Source organism: Notothenia rossii (assembly GCF_949606895.1).
Source record: "Notothenia rossii genome assembly, chromosome: 8".
Lineage (NCBI taxonomy): Eukaryota > Metazoa > Chordata > Actinopteri > Perciformes > Nototheniidae > Notothenia > Notothenia rossii.
This window is the reverse complement of record NC_136906.1, coordinates 68358126-68376014: the sequence shown is the minus strand read 5'-3', so window position 1 is coordinate 68376014 and position 17889 is coordinate 68358126. Positions and strand designations below refer to the sequence as shown.

At 40.7% G+C, this 17889-nt stretch overlaps 1 protein-coding gene across 5 annotated transcripts in view; it reads left to right on the top strand.

Moving 5' to 3' along the window:
* The window catches only part of stxbp5a (syntaxin binding protein 5a (tomosyn)), a 91351-nt gene that overhangs the window by 44889 nt on the left and 28573 nt on the right, over positions 1–17889 (top strand). For all 5 annotated transcript variants that reach the window (XM_079642795.1, XM_079642794.1, XM_079642793.1 and 2 more), the window contains exons 5-8: positions 1372–1506; positions 9215–9278; positions 9846–9929; positions 17509–17632. In XM_079642795.1, the coding sequence (XP_079498921.1) occupies positions 1372–1506; positions 9215–9278; positions 9846–9929; positions 17509–17632 (407 nt within the window). The remainder of the gene's footprint in view (positions 1–1371; positions 1507–9214; positions 9279–9845; positions 9930–17508; positions 17633–17889) is intronic.

Sequence of the window (17889 nt, the reverse complement as noted above, 5' to 3'; positions counted from 1 at the left end):
ACAGCCCTGTTGCCACAGTGTGAGACTCCCAGAGATAACAGAGAGGGAGGTGGGGGAGAAAGAGGCTTTTCTGAGCATTATAACACAAAGGAAAAACACTCAAAGTCACTGCAAGGACATGCTTACACATATCCTTGTTTTGCTGTGTTTCTAAGTGTCATTATATCTATAATCTATCTGGACTATGTTTCCTTTTAACCAGCTCGCATCCTTTGAGGGGGAATAGTGTTCGCTGCCTTGTTCAATTGCATAATTTTTTTATTCTTTGCAGGAAGAGTCCCATTCTTCTTACTCTTTACACGTACAAATCACTTGTATTTTCCTCATGTATTTACAAGAGACCAGAGTTTGAGTCCTGCAACCCACATTTGTTTTGCTTTATGTTACTAAAACAGATGATAATGCTCATGGGAAGAATAGTTTTTCCCTTACCCAAACGAGGAGCTTTGTCTTGCCATTAAAATGTAACTATAACAATGTTAATCATGCTCCAATTGCTATGATCTCATATTGTTTGGAAAACACTTTTCTGGCTGTTTATTTTGTCGTTTGGAATGAGTTAATGAACCATGGAGAAGGGGGGTTATTTTTCATCTTTCCAGGAATACTGCATGAGGCCTCTGTAATGTCAAAAATATTTACCATTTTAAAATGATATCAAAGTGTCTCTGACATCATATATAATATCAGATATGAAACTTGTTGTGCTGTGTGATTTTCACAGTGGAAATAAACCAGTGTCCTTCCAGCTAGAAATAGCGGTAAAAAAGAAAATGCTGTCAAAAGAGATCGATACAACTTGGGTGGTGTGTCCCAGCTGATGAGCCGAAGGCATTGTCTTTTATATCCCGGCCGCTGAAGTCCACAGGTGTTGCTCAAACCACCGTGAAGAATAAAAAGGATCACTGGAGGAGCTGGATGACCTTGAAATATTAGCAAGCCAGATTACCGAGGTGTTACATTATTATTCCTCAGACGGATGGGAGGTTGAATTTAGGGATGGGTGAAAGAAAAAAATGATGAAAAAGGGATGAGAAGGGAAGGGTTTCTAACCTTTCATTAAACTTAACTCTGATGGATGGATGAAAAGAATGTGGGAGCGATGATGAAAAATTGAGAACTGGGTGTCTGTCTCATGTTTCCTGTACGTCTGGAGAGGGTGGCTGATTGAATGCCTCAAAAATCCCTTTGATTAGTCACTCTCATCTCAACTGCTTTGTCCTGAAAGACTGGTAAATAATCCTCCCAAAGTTTTGCATAATTTGTCTCCAGGTATAATAGGACGTCCAGTGTTTCTGTGAAGTTTCTGCTTTGTGCCTGTTACTGTCTTTCCTGTTTACTCACGTCTTCTTATTCTTCTTCTTTTTTCAGAATAACTTTCTGCCACCTGCCCTTCCAGAGTAAATGGTTGTACATCGGCACAGAACGGGGGAACATCCACCTTGTCAACGTGGAGTCCTTTATGCTCTCAGGCTACGTCATCATGTGGAACAAAGCCATTGAACTGTGAGTGTTACTGCCCACGAGTCACCCTCTAATGCTGCCTCCCACTCCTCACGGCCCGTCCACACGGCGGCGTGCGTTGAAGCTTCAACGCTCCCGCCCACTCACTTTGAATGGGGTGACGTCACGCTTTGCCGAACTGCATTGTGGGAGCGTTGCTTCTCTTTGCTCGCTTCAAAAGTTGAGCAATGTTCAACTTTTGAAGCTGTCAGCCAATCAAATCATATGCCAGTACAAGCTCTAGCCAATCAAACCGCGTGCTTGTGTGTCCGGGACGGGAGATTCATGTGATTGGTTGTTGGTCGAGTTTCAGACAAGCTCAACGGCAAGCTTCAAGGCACGCCGCTGTGTGGACGCTGCGTCATGCCCTCAAACTTCCTTGCCTTTACTCTCTTCTTCTTCCTCCTCCTCCTCTTCAAACACTGCACAATTTAACAAGCTCCAGTACAGGTTTTTTTCGCCATATGGATGGGGTTTCCAGGGTGAATGGCTGATATGCAGATCAATGTTTGATCTCTGTGGGAATCAAACTGATATTGCAAGCACTGCAACATTGATTCCAGGGTTTATTGACTCACCTTGCAGCACTCAAGTAATGCTGTCTTAAGAGCATTTTACCTTTCAAAAGGTTATGGTTCTTAAATGTAATGAGATGAGAAACAATCACTAGTAATCTACTGAGGCACAGTATCAGACTCCAGGTAGTGAGCGACCTGTTTCTTTACTATTTCAATGGATATGTCAGTTTGACAGGCTCCATTTTGCTTCCCTGCTGTAGCGACTTAAATTATTCACTGGAGCGTTTTGCTTTCCGCTTTTCCCCCTCACCCCCTTCTGTGCGTGTGTGAGAGGACAGAGGGGGAAACGAGGAAGGAAGGAGGGAGGGGGTGGAACAGGTGTCTGCCTAGATCAGTGTATGGTACACACAGACGTCTCGTCTCATCGACAGGGCTGCAGGGAAGAAAATGTGAGAGTGAGTGGTGGGAGAGAGGAGCGGGAGGGGAGGGGAGGGGGAGAGTATGACAGAGAGGAGGCTGGAGCCGAATGGATGAGACAGGGCTTTCGCCTGAGGGGAAGGACATGCAGAAGGGGAAGAGTGATGGAGAACAGGAATGGAGTGGAGGCAGAGGGATAAATGCAGGTAACAGAGGTCAGATCAGGAGTCATGCAGATAAGTGAGGATGGAGAGGCCCGAAGGAAAAAGGTTTCCAATTACAGAAAAAAGGGCGGAAGAAGAAGGTATGGGAGAGAGAGTGATAACATAGAGGTTAGATGTGAATGATAAGATAAAGAGGTAGATAAAGGAGTTCTTCTTAAACTAACTTTTCTTTGCTTCACTTTTACAGTATACCCTTTACTGCTGTTCATCTTGCTTCACCTGGACGTCAGATATTCCCTTGGCTATTAACACATACAGTACAACATGTGACTTCTGTTCCCAAGCTGCCTTGTTGGTCATAAAAAAGTCATTTTTTCTATCAAAAAGTTAATGTATTTCTGGAATGAAATAGTAAATAAGTGGATATGTGTATGTGCTGCCATGTACAGCACATGATTCAAAATCAAATCAAAAATAAATGAACAAATAAATAAATCATGTTACTTACATTTAGAGTTAATCAAGTGACCTTTCAGTTATTATTTAAAAATGACGTTGTTGCAATTTGAATAACAAATCCTTTCTGACCACATCAAACATAGCCTCTGGCAGGAGGTTGATATTAGTCCTTTCCAAATGGCTTGAGTTTGTATTAGAATTATTAATATAACCTTATGCCACTCTTACATGACACAAAAGGTCACACAGCTTGTGAGTAGAACTTTAAATGTTCTCAATGCTCCTTCCACCATATCAGATACTGCACAAGCAATGTATATAACATTCACTTCTTTAATGCCTATATTGCTAGTCCATAATAACAATATAATAGTTTATTGAAATATCCTTATACATTCAAGCTGCTAGAATAAAGGTATTCTGATTCTAGCAGTTTATTGACCGCTAAATAAAAAGTAAATGACAACAAGGGAAAGCCCATTTTTGTGCATTCCTTTGTGAAATAAATCCTTGATAAATAAAAAAGATTTAGCTGTGACACATCAAATCATCCCACTTACATTTCTGCCGTGCAACAGCTTTGATAAACCACAACAATCGAAGTTGTGTTGTTTCCATCCAAACGATAGCTCTTTCCACCTCTTTTGGTTCACATCTCAATCTCTCTCACAGCCATTCAGTTGGGTTCCATGTCTTGAAGATGGCGGCAGTGCCAGAAATCGATTCTGGGATTTGTTACCGGCGCTCTCGGTTTGCATATCTGTTTGAGCGCACAAGTGTGTGTCTGTGGTTTGCTTTGATACAGATCAGAGAGGTGAGAGGGGATTCTCTTGTTCTCTTGCGTTGGGTCTCTCTGCTAGCTGTGGGGTTGGTAGGGTTGTAGTCCAGATACAAAAGCTATTGTGCTCTCCTATAATTTTCTTTTAACGTTGCCATCCAAAGAAGGAAGCACCTAATCTAACTTAACTGTAGTTAATGCTTTTACGTTAAATTGGAAGACATAAAATGAATACAAACATTGCAGACCTGATATTGAAATTAGATCATAATTTAGTCTCGTTAGCTGAGCACTACTGTGTTCATCAGTAATACTTTTAAGTATCACATATATAACTATTGAAGCATTTATTAAATACCTAATGTTAAGCCCTGATGCTACATCTCTGTTCAACTACGATTGCTGTCATGAGTCTAGGATATTTATCAATGTTTTACCTCTGGCACACTTACATTGAACTGCAACTGAAATTATGATTAATGAACACTGTTCCTGTTAAATACATAAATACATACGTGTGTACCAGGTCCAGGGTCATCCTCCCTTGGGCCTTGCCATTTGGAGACGAGCAGCAGTAGTTGTGCCAGTGGCCCCAGGCCTGGCCCAGTGCTCTGTGTGTTTGTATGACTCACACCTCTGTGCCCAAGCTACTGTACAGATTATAAAACACACATTTCTTAAAGTGCATAACCAACTGCATGGCACTGCAGTTCATTCAGAGCCACAGGCATTCACGACATTGCCAAAAAGCCACGTGTGAATGTGTTTTTTTTTCAAATGCTGCATAATTTATTGTATGTTCTGTGTACGCAAGAATGTTATATTTGTATATTTGTACCTGGCAGCGTCTGTCCGTGTGTGTTTGATTTGATTCAACTAGATGTTTGCTGGGTACAGAGAGCCGGGGAGAAGCAGGACAGGAGTGGTAAAATGTTTACAGATTATATGACACATAGTTCACGTGAACGTGTTGGCCCTCAGGCCTCTTCTGTCCTCTTTTATTTTTTCCCACTCTCGACCCCCGAGCTACAGTAATTACTTGTTTGAATTTTTCATGCTTCTTCTACGTATGTTCCTGCATTCTGTTTTTTCATGCATATGTGAGGTCCTCAGCTGTTGCACTGCGAGGAAGCACAACAGCCCCTTCTATCCCCAAAGCTACAGGGTCTCCAGGACCCCCGGCTGCCACTGTCGTCCTGGTGTACCTTTTCTGGGGGGGACACCCTTCCAACTCCCATGCACTAAGGGGTTAAAACTAAGCAATCTTCATTTGGAAGGTGTCTTTTTTTAAATGTCTTTTAATTTTTTTTTTTATATAGTTTTATACAAAACTAAGCCTTTATAAGCTTGCTTTATATATCAAGTTTATGCATGTTTTTTTAGGTAAATAAATCAAAACATTTCTACATTTTAGGACATAAGTATTATTTTCTTTTCTTGCCCAGAGATAGATTTTAGGATCAATACCAATCTTCTATATTTCCCCTACATATGAAGATAGGTACAGCCAGGATACATTAAGCTTATTGTGGATTAGCATATAGTCCGGAAGCAGCAGAAAACAGTCTGTCTCTGTCCAATAGTGAAAAAATCTGCCTACCAGCACCTTTTGAATCTCACTATTTAGTATGTTATTACTTTTTCGTTTTAACCCACACAAACAAACAACATTTTGCGTATTTAAAGAGGGTTATGCATTAAACTTTGGGATTTTGGGTGAGATACTGTATGATAGGGGAAGGCTAGGTGTTCCCCCCCTTAATGCTACATTAATCAGCTGCTACTGTAGCTGTAGTTTCATATTCAACTGACAGATAAGTGAATAAGCCTACTTTAACAACTATTTATACTGCAACACTGGACTTAAGGGTAGTTTCTGTTGCTCTCGCTGTCTGTTAGTAAGCTTCTGACCAGGAGCTAACATGCTTGTGTCACGCGTGAGCTGACAATGGATGCTTGTCTTTGTCAGTTTCAGATTTAGTATTTTTAATTTATGTACTTCCTTGGTCTACAGTAGCCTTCCACCGAGCAGACAAAGGAACCACCAAATACCCCAAAAATGAACTGCCTGCATTAAAACACCAACAGACACACACACGTTCACAGTCCACAGTTCCAAGGTGACTTGAGGCCACATACGGTAGGGGCGTGCTGCACACTGGCTGTTTAAGTCATGTCGCGGCGGAGACACGTCATGGTGACTGCGCTCTGCTGGCTCACAGTGTCGCCTGCAGTGACACCAGATGTTCAGGATTTCACTCAGCGTGTGTTTGTTTATGTAGTTAAGCCTTTGAAAAGGTATGCTGAAGAAATGTTGGTACTTTTAATCATACATGCATTCAGAAATCGTTTTTGAAAGTTGGAATTTGGTTTTTTATTGTGTCTGTGTGGTCTGCCTGCACTGAAGAGATGTTGTCGAATTCAGGAGTTAACCTTCCTATTGCTAACAATTCCCCCCTGCGTCATTCACACACCCACAGATATTTGCTTTACTGTGCGTGTGTGGACATTCAGTTTTGTGTGTGTGCTTGCAACGTAATGGACCATTTTCTTTAATGTACTACTGAAGGCATCACTGGGTGGGATGAATATTTGATATTCAAAGAAGGATTCGGTGCAATAAAGGTTTATAACAGATGACTTTTTAGAAGGGAAGGTGCCAAGGGGGCAAACATTTTCAAGATTTCCTGACGTACCGAACAAGCGTCATATTTGCCATGTGGCATTTAAAGGTGTGTGTGTGTGTGTGTGTGTGTGGCGTGGGAGACATGCAAGTCTGAAGCTGAAAGAGACTATGATGTGATAATAACTGTGAATGAGGCTAAATGGATGCTCACAGTCTAACAATAACGCATAGAAACACATATTGTGGTATGCAGGCACACTAAAGCATCTATCTGTATGAAAGTGCACTAACTATCAGAGACCCACGTACACACATTCTCAAATGTTCCCTTTTTTAACTCTGTATGCAAAACGCAGAGTCATTAGCAGTATGCAGGCAGAGATGTGTGCTTACAGGAGCGTGTTGAAGTAGTCGCCAGGCTGTGTGTGTGTGTGTGTGTGTGTGTGCCTGTGTTTGTGTGGGCGGGTTTGTGGCAGGGTACGGATGATTTTAGGAGCATGTCTGCACTCTGCCCATCCTGCCTCTGTTGCCATGGTGATTCCTTCATCTCCAAACCTGAACATGTATTTGTGGACTTTGTGAATGTGTCGGTGTCACATTTGTTTACTGTATGACAACAGGTTTTAACAAAACAGATTTGTTACGGCGGAGTCTCACAGGGGAAGATGGAGAACGAGGCGCATCAAATCCTGAAAAGAGAGGAGATAAACCGCGTGGGACAGGCGGGCGAAGCTTTTATTGAAGTTGCATTTTGTAATTCAGCGAGAGGGTAATTGTTTGTTATGGATGTAGGTTTTGCTAATGGGGTGGATGTTAAGATGTGTCTTAATTGTGCCGACATGAAACCTGAAAGTGTGTGTGAGTACTTGTGCGAGCTGCTGTGGACGACGGATGTTAGCTGAGAGACAGGCAGTGAAGGGGGATTAGATAAATCAACAGCTCCAGCTGCAGCAGAGCTTAGGTAATAAGGCTCCGGCACAAACAGGCTAAATATAGAGACAACTGACTGACTGCCTGCCCACTAACTGCTACCTTCTAACACACACACACACACACACACACACACACACACACACACACACACACACACACACACACACACACACACACACACACACACACACACCGCTGTAGATGCTTCCCTTCTTTCACCCTGTGCTTGCACTCGTATCGTCATGCTGAGATGGAGGGATAAACCTGAGGCAGAATGAGTAGGATTTGTTAGTTCAGTTTTGTAATCACAACATTTTAAATTGGCCCTACCTACCCACTCAACAACACCACACGTGTATGCACCATTACTTCAGTTAAGGGTGCTTGCCAGGAGGTGAAAGATATCCCCATATTCCCTCCTGTTCTTGAGCGAGCATTGCATTTCGGCAAACACTTCCTTCATAAGTCACGTTTCTAAGGGATTTTCTTTGGTATGCGTCTGTACATTGTTTTTTAAGAGGAATCCTTTTGACTGACTGGGTTGACATTAATCTTCTGCGTATGTATTTCAATTGGAATATATACAGTTTTAATGATTTATCTTATCAGCAGCATGTCTTGCCCTTCACTGTCAGACTTAGAGATGAATAAAAAACTCTGGTTCCTTTGTGTATTACTTACATTTGGTTGCAGCTCATCCTTTTCTTCTCCTTTTCAGGCATCCCTGCCCTTGCTCCGTGTAACTGTAGTTATGTTTCAGGCGCTAACAGTCACTCTTTTTCAGCTGTGACCTTCTCTAGCGCTCTGCAGTCCACATCATCTCTTTGAGGCAGGGAAGGTTAGGTTCATTCTGCAGCCACGTGGCGCACAGAGAGAGGAGATTTTGACATAAGGCTGTCTGGAGGGTAAAGCACAGACAGGAGGAGGAGGAGAGGAGGGGGCCGCCGAGCATTTTGTGCTGCCTCTGTTGACATGCAAATGGTCACACACTCACACACAGTAATGCACCCACACACACATACACAGCCATTGGGGACGGTCTGGCCTGACAGAGCCATCCATCACAACCTTAAGTGAGCTTAGGTCTTTGAACAGCCTTTTAGAGCCTCGGAGTGATTGGCAGCTCTCTCCTCCCCGGCGGACTTCTCCAAGGTTCAAAGACACTTTTGACTCTTCCAACCTTAACCCTCTCAATACTTTACTATGTGATGTAGGTGCACTAAGGTCGTAGGTTTTATTCCAGTGATGATGGGGAAAAATATTAAGTATGGGGGTCCTTGAAGTCCTCCCTCAGGATGTTTTGGCCATCAAACCCTTCATTCACTGCATTCTGGTCGTTTTTATAAATTCATTTGTGGTGGAGATGTCCTAATTTATGTTAAGGAAAACACAAGCTGTAATGGCCTGGCGTTATTCAAATATATATTGGAATACAATGCAGCAAGGCTCTCAAATATTTATTCTTCTGTATATACTCTGTTCTCAGTTGAGTTAATACGGATATGGACATGTCTTCCACATGTATCAATGTTCTGTGAGAAGCTAGAATTATGTGAGAAAAAAGTGATATTGCACGAAAAAAGAAATTGTAATGAGTATACATTTGAATTTCAAGAGCGGTTTTTGTTCCAACATTGATTAGAAATGTGCAGACAATAGTTGTTACGATTACATTTTTCGATCAAAATATTGTTATGGAGGATTCAGTTGGTGCTGGACATGTCCCTATGTACCATACCCACCAAATTCTACTCTAAATGTTACTACTATATGTTTATGCATAAACAAATGTGTCTCTTTTTTTGTCTCTCATAAGGTCAACCAAGGCTCACCCTGGACCAGTTGTGCACATAAGCGACAACCCCATGGATGAGGGAAAGGTAAAGGACATCCCTTTTTGTCAACACACATGCAAAAGTGTAAATGAATTCAAATAATGACTGTAAAAAATGCTATTTTCCGCCTTTCAAACATGGAGATTTTCCTGCTTTTTTTATGTTTTATATCAAGGTAAATTCAAACCTTTAGGCTTCGGGAGGACAAAAAACAAGACATCACCTTGGACTTATTAAAAGTGTGCTTGAATACAGCCTCATTTAAAAAGACACAAAGTCGAGCTTTGTAGGATAACTCCCATGGCACATTTTAAAATAGGGCATTTTGTGTTCTGTTAATCTGCTTTAGTGACACACATTTGACATTCTAAGCAAGTCCTAAAAACATAGACTGTATGCTCTAAAAAAAAAAATGTCGTCATGTCATGTGAACCAGGGTGGGCAGGTTCCTTCCTGAGACACCACAGTCGGCTTACACCTGACTTCCTTTCATGCTGCGGGAGAATGTCAAATGTATTACTCCTCTTTCCGCCCATCATGGGGTCTTTTCTATCTCCTCTCTGTCATCTCTCCTACCTATCTCACTGACTGCCTGTCGCTCTTCTTCTCCAGCTTATAATTGGATTTGAGTCTGGGATCGTGGTCATGTGGGATCTGAAATCAAAGAAGGCCGACTCTCGCTACACTTACGATGAGGTAGGCAAATCTACCGATGATTTCCTTTCTTCTCCAACAGCTTTGAGTCATTCCTCTTACTACGGATCTACAGAGTATCTTTTAATACAAAAACTGGGAATTAAATCACATATTCATGAACAAAAGTGTGTGTGTGTGTGTGTGTGTGTGTGTGTGTGTGTGTGTGTGTGTGTGTGTGTGTGTGTGTGTGTGTGTGTGTGTGTGTGTGTGTGTGTGTGTGTGTGTGTGTGTGTGTGTGTGTGTGTGTGTGTGTGTGTGTGTGTGTGTGTGTGTGTGTGTGTGTGTGTGTGTGTGTGTGTGTGTGTGTGTGTGTGTGTGTGTGTGTGTGTGTGTGTGTGTACCAAAAAAAATGTGTTGAAAATCTGTATGAACATGACATACGCACAGACATACACACACATAGTGTCTTTGATCTGGTGATGATAGTACAAAAAGAGATTGCTGACTTGGAACATTTTGACTATAACTACTTCCTGTTCCATCTCAGTGTAGATAAAGAAGGGGGCTGGCCAGTCTGCACAGGAAATAGCGGCTCTTCCGTGCGGTTAAATAAATATGCAGTGCGAGAGAGAGAGAAGAAGAAAAGGCTTAACAAAGTAATTCCTCGCTTGTAGATGAATTTTGTTGCCGGAGCTGATCGCAGTCTTTATGCTTAGCAATGATTCAAATTTAGCATACAGAGTGCTATCAATCATAAAAAAGCCGATTTCCATAAAATGTTGCATCAATATTAGCCTTTTTTTTTAGAAAGTATAAATCCATACGATATCTAAGTCACTTCACAAATGAAAACCACTCTTTGGTTGGTGTTCACTCACAACTGAACATGTTTTTTTCCTTCACATTAGCAGTGCCGTTTACAAAGAGGTTTCATACAATGGAGTGCTCTGTGCTCATTTCTCATGGAGTGATGTAGCAGGGTTGCACAGTGATTGCGCTTGCATATAAAAAGCGACATTTTGTAAAAGGTCCACCTTTTATAAAGCACTGAGTCATGTGGCTTTATTGGCTTCCCCAGAGGCAATAGTGAGTGTCTATAAATAAAAGATGACACAATAATAAAAAAGGGACACCGTGTCAGAGCTGCTTAGATCCAGCTGGACCGTGTGTCAAACCTAGTGTGTTGTCTGTTCTCACATTACTTTTTATTTGAAGGCTTATTTCCACTTTTGTAAATCTGTGGATTCTTTGTATCTCCTATCATTGAGGTGTGTCAACATGTGTGTCAGTCTTTGTTTCTTTAAAAGCAAGTTCGAGTCCCACTGCAGTCAGCATGTCGTTGTGTCCATGGGCAAGACACTTCACCCCAAATTGCTCCTGTGGGGATTGTCCACAGTACTGAATGTATGTTAGTCGCTTTGGAGAAAAGCGTCTAACAAATGACATGTCATTTACCGGTAATACCAATTTTGGAACATTTTCCCAATTCCATTTAATCAGTCACATTTAGTCATATAAGCAGACACTATGACATCGCATTCATAGACTTGTCATTAAGGTTTAAGCAGACGCACACACGCAATTAACATGTTCATGGTCATACAGTGGTGTCCATAGTGCTTAGCAGACTGGCGGTTTAAGATAATGAGATTACTATAACCCTCATGTTATTGCCCACCTCATTGGCAGTGCTGTGCAGCTGTAAGCACGCTGAGATAAGAGTCACTCAGGACTACATAGACACAGAAATGAGAGTGGATTTTCTATGTTCAATCTGCACGGTTCTCTCTCTCTCTCTCTCTTCTCTCTTGCTGCCTTTGCTCTATCCCCCTCTCCCAGATAAGCTAATATCCCCCCCGCTGCTCCTAGGGCATTAGAGTCTCTAGTATTGAATCTCCCAGAAGAGCTCATCTCCGCTCTCCAAACCCCTACGGTTACTCCTCTCTAGAGACCGGGGGTTGAGTGGGCGGTGACTGCTCCTCATTTGACTCGCTGTGATTCACACTGACGAAGAGAAATAGCCTGCAACACACATTTGTTCTTTTCCTCTCTTTTGGAATGTCTTGGGGTTATTCCCCCGGCTAAAACATCCAAATGGTTATTAGAGTGAGATATATTTAAAGTTTAATGTTGCCCCAGACCAGCCTTTAGGGGCTTTGGAGACAACCCTTGTGTTCTCCGGTGCAGCATCACTAGTGAATTGTGGTTATTACTTTTTGTTGTTGCTACTGCTTTGGACACGGTTGTAATCAACAATAATTAAATAGTCTAAAAGCTGGGGGAGATAAACACACCGAGGCTTTGTCAGGGTAAGGGTGGGTGGTATGGAGAAAAATAGGTAATTAATGAATATCTCTTTATCAGTATGTTATAGTAATACCTGATAATTACACCTTTACACAAGTTATTATACATATTTCATATATAAGGTGTATTACAAAAAAAAATCTAGTCTCTCTGAACTTTTTGTTTGAATTTACAACATTTAGTCGGTAAAGATTATAATGTACCTACTTGATTTATCCAATGTTCTTTGTAAAGATAAGAGCTCCTGTTTACAACTGAAGGGGCTCAAATGGATGTGATAAGATATGTCTTACCTTGTTGATTGGTGTACTCCTCTCCTTATGCACAAACATTGTCAATTTATCAAACGGAGCACGACTGACAGTGTGCAGTATTTCAGATTCCCTCTTGTTTGTAGTGTTTTGTTCCTATAACTCAACAACTTTATGGTGTGCAGGAGTGTTTTTGATGGAATGGCAATGGTGGTAAATCTCACTTCAAGAGTTATGTGGTGTCTTAATGGTTTGGAATAGAAACATTGGTCTAATTTTTGAAGGTATTAGACTTTTTGCATTGCTTAGCCCCTTTCTGCCATTACATATGTATTTAACATCAACCATGAGACGTCGATGTTACAAGGATCTGTTGCTACAGTTGGAAATGTTCGCAGTCAACTTGAATGTGTAAAAACTCTATACAGTAGCTGCAGCTAACAGTCCTTTAGGGTGAATACCTTTTCACAGCTATTACATCCATTGCAAAATATATTTTTCTGCTCTGTGATTTCATTCAAAGATTATTTGCCTAGAAGCTTGATGCCAAGTATCAAAGTTTTCGACTGAAATGAAAAAGGAAGCTTTTCCTCTTCTCCTTTTCAACAGCAGACGATGCAGGGATGGTTTCAGACTGCGGGTTATGCTTGTCTTGAAGAATATTTAATTATTCTATTGAAAATTGGGAATTAAAAAAAATGAAAGGCAGACTCTTGAATTTCAAAGGATAGAGATAGAAAAAGAATTCTGAGTAATGTTGTCTTCTAAAATCTTGGCACGACTCTTGACAACTTTCTCACAGCAATTGCTCATAAGGGAAATAATGGAATGGTGATGACCGGATAAAGGCAGCTTTTGTTAGTTCTTCTTTCGTCAACCTTCAGGATTGTCAGGAAACAGGAACTTAAACCTTGCTCCAAGACAGCAACAAAGTTTCTGGCAGAGTTCTGGGCAAATGGCAGAGGTGATAAAACTTTTGTTTTTACAAGCGTTCAAAGAGCTGAGAGAGCACAACTTCCACTCGGTGTCTTTCAGTGGATTGTCTATTATTAGCTGTGTATCAGCAGTAAGGGTTTCCAGTGCTGGCCAGAGAGCATCCGTCACTCTGACCCGCTCCACTTTGTTCCGTCTGACTCAACTCCTCGGTCCCAGTCCGGCCTGATGAATGGCTGACATCACAGCCAGATCCCTTTCGTCTTCCTCCCTTCCCCTCCTGTTTGGCTCCTGGTTGCTTTTTCTCGCCTTATTAAATGCATTTTATTTTTGTATCATAACCCTTTAAAGGCCTATTATTCAAACTCACTTATTTATCCTACAGTCCTCTTGTGGAGCACAACTTCCTACTTTTTTCAAAACAAATGATCAAATCGAAGTCCTGTACATTTCTGTTTTTCTAAATTCCTTTCTTTAATGATTTTCCTTCCTAATCATTTTAAGTATTTCTTTTCTTTTCAAATAATCTTTTCAGTTTTTCTTGTACTTTGTACTTATTGTTTGTGTTTCTTTCTCTCTTGCTATATGTTTCTCTTTATATATTTCTCTCTAAAATCACGGAAAAGGGACCAGCTGTTTTTGCCCAAAAGCGCAGTAACTTTCTTGCAGGGTTAACGTGCACAAATGCAGCTTGGTGTGTCTAAATCTGAGCCCAAGTACAAACAGCTTTAGAGTAAAACATTGTCTGAGCCAGACACAATCCTCAAAGCTATGTTTGAAGGCCAACAATAAAACGTTTAAAAAGTACACATTTATTTACATAATCACTAAGCATTAGTACTTGCTTTCAAAGCAACATCCAAAAAATAACAGCTTTTGTCTCTGGAGGTATTTGAGTTATTAACATATTTAAACACCAACATTCATTTGATAAGCAACCTTTAATGCTGGTTCACTGAGTTTCAAAACACGTTGTAAACAAGGCCTTTGCACTTTTTAAAACGGTTGAGGTTGCCAATATAGGACAATAGATTCTCAGAATGAATATCATGAACTATTCTTGTGATTGACAGCTCAGTTAACTCTATTTGATTTGTCCACATACAGGAAATCCTTTCCCTCTGGTTGTCTGACAAGATTAAAAGCAAATGCTTAATTATTGACAAACTCTGTTTGACTCAAGTCTGGCTTAGTTAAGGACAATTTTATTTTGCCTAAAGACCCTCTACATGTTAATAATATGGGTAACTTTACTTCTCATGTTGAAGGGTCGTTTGACTGGTGCACGATCCATTGAAGGACAGTATATCATTCTCCTTAATAGGATGGTCAGTCTCTGTGGTGCTCTGTGCACATTACTAATATTCCTGAAAAGGTGAATCCTTCACACTAGTTTAGATATATTTTCCTAATTCTTAAACAAAATTCCTATCAGAAATAAAGATGTTGAAGAGGTTATTGTGAGATTGTGTTTTTTATCACGTCAGTCCCTTGATTGTCCTCTTACTACTTCACCTATAAGGAGTTAACACTATGTTGAATATTCATAGACTGCTGGTATATATTATAAAGCTGAATAAATATAAACTTGTAACATATCTATTGGTAGATTAGACTCTCATGTTCTCAGTTTTCTGTGTGTGACGCTTTAAGGCTAAATTGACTTTGTATCCCAGTGTGACATGGCGCTGGCACAAGCAGTTTTAATTGGGACCGTGATGTGCATATTTATGTGCATATCTATTTTCCTTCACCAATCTTGATTTGTGTGTTGGTTGCCTTGAGTTAGTTTGTGTGGCAGTGTGTGTTTCTATTTGTGGGAACACACTTGCTCATGTGTGTGACTCTAATAAGTGATTCTCTAATCCCCCAAATACCGATCTGTGAAAACTGACCTAATGTAATAAATCATGAAATTAGTATTTTTAATTGGTACTGTATGATATGATGGGTACCATGTGTTCCAATTACCCTACTCATTTTCCAATTAAGCAAAGTGCATTGTTCCCTATTGGTACTGGCACATGGACTGATAGATTTTCCAAATTCAGTATCAAATCATCTCTGAATGGATGTACAGTATGAGGGCTTTTTCTCATAAGAAAGTGATACGTTTAAGCAGTTAGCATTTTCTTAAATAACTGCAAATCACATCCTTAAACTGGGCTCCAGTCAACATAAGACTTACTTTAGTTTCAGAGTGTGGGATGTTCAACATTTTACAGAATCTTAAATGTGTTCACACTGCGTTCGGCACACCTGCTGCAACTACATCCACGCCACCTGGCACCGCACACAGTGAATCACTTCTGGCAACAAATCTTTGACAAACCGCATCCCACCTGTCCCTGTCGCTCCGCCGACCAGAACTCACATCCGCCAACAGCTTAGATAAGACACCTAAGCTATTACTCATTTTGGAAAAAGGCTCTTATTATTTCTGAGAGAGTAATACTCATGTGCAGGAAATCAGTAAACTCTATAACTAAAGAATATAAAAAAATAACTTATTAATGTGCCGTTTGTGTATCTTTTTGTGAGTGGCAGTCATTAACTGTGTAATGAGATAATGTGAGTTGTGCGTCTATACAGCTTGATGTCACAGAACAACGGCTCTGTCTCATCGAGCTCACTCAAGCCTACATGTATGTGATTGATTGAATACTTGACCAGCAATCAATTGATGGGTTCCAATAACCCTTAAAATATATAAATATGATCTGGGACTGATACAATTACATTTTTTGCGGTTAGCATATCACCGGTGTCACATGACCACCCGCTGACATTGGTTCCCCACACCGCCTCATTTCGCTTTTCCTGAAAAACGACTCACAGCACCGTTTATGATTAATGACACACCCAGGGCAAAATGGATATACACCTTTTTTTTTTTTAAAGCAGCTTTCTTTTGAAGAACTTAACCTGACGGTGTGCTCATATCGGCATTGACAGAGAGGACATAATTCACGTGACATGAGCGATGTGAGACAAGGAGATGAGGAAATCCAGTGGCAAGGTCACACTGAAACAATAAGAGGAGCTTCAGCTTGAATATTAAAGAGTGCAATGTGCTAAGTATGTACATAAGCATTACCAACAAGCACTTTTTAAAGAAAAGGTTATACCTATTACTAACAATCACATCAGACATTATCTACATGGTGAAAACTCATGTGACAAGTCTCATGAAACTGCTTTGGAAGCTGTTGCGAGCTTCCCGCAGATTTGGTGCGCACCATCCCATTTATTTAATGTCAAAACGTACGCAGGGTTTAATCATGAGCTATGAAAAGGGCATCAATAAGATGGTGCCCTTTTCTGCCACACTTTGGGTATGATGCGTTTGTGTTTTCAATGATTGCTTGTTAGAAGATACATCGTGGTGAGCCAGGCTTACAAGAGCACCATCTTTATAACTCTTTCCTGTCTTGCTGTATTCTAGTATTTAAGCTTTTCAATTAATCCATTTGGTTCTTTGTTTTATTTTTATCTTTCACTTGTGGATATAAGATATGTTATTAATTTAGTTTTCTCTTTGTTGTTTTTTTAACTTCCTTGCTTACTTCTTATGTACACGACACTGACTGTTTTGATATTCTGGTTTACCCTCTCTTTGGTTTTTGTTCTAAGAAGAAAGACTCATTCAATGCTTTTATCTTAAATCCATGGCTTCAAATGAGACCAGATGAAGCTGAATGCACCAGAATGTTTCAATTATATTGAAGATTTTTCATTATTGCACTTTGTGTCTTTGTTAAATGGACTTCTTAAAAGATATAACCATGGTTGTAAAACCTTGCTCCTGGCATCTCTGAATAAAATGACCAATCCATTCCTGGCTTTTCTTCCCATTCAGCAAATCTTCATATAAAAGCTTCTTCTAATATATGCATTTAAGCCACAGGAAATGATCTGAAATCCTGGGTCAGACTCTTTTACAGTATCTCACTTTCACCATCTGTTGAAGACTGTTTAATCCGGTCAGCGGCTTTTAACCCACATATGAATAGTGTACTCGGTGCTCTCTAGCTGTGGTAATGTCACAAACTTGTAGCATTAGTGAGATATGAGATGGTTGGCACATGATGCTGAATTTTGCTGACACACTGACCCCCCCTCTCCACTTTTTGCATGTCGTTTCCTAGGCTATCCACTCAGTTGCCTGGCATCACGAGGGCAAGCAGTTCATTTGCAGTCACTCAGATGGAACTCTGACCATATGGAACATCAGAGGCCAGGGCAAGCCCATACAGACAATCACCCCGCACGGTAAGGAGTGAAAACACACACACACACACACACACACACACACACACACACACACACACACACACACACACACACACACACACACACACACACACACACACACACACACACACACACACACACACACACACACACACACACACACACACACACACACACACACACACACACACACTGCACACACACACACACACACACTGCACACAGGCTGTGTCTGAACTCACTCCCTAACATACTCATTTACTACTCCTTATATA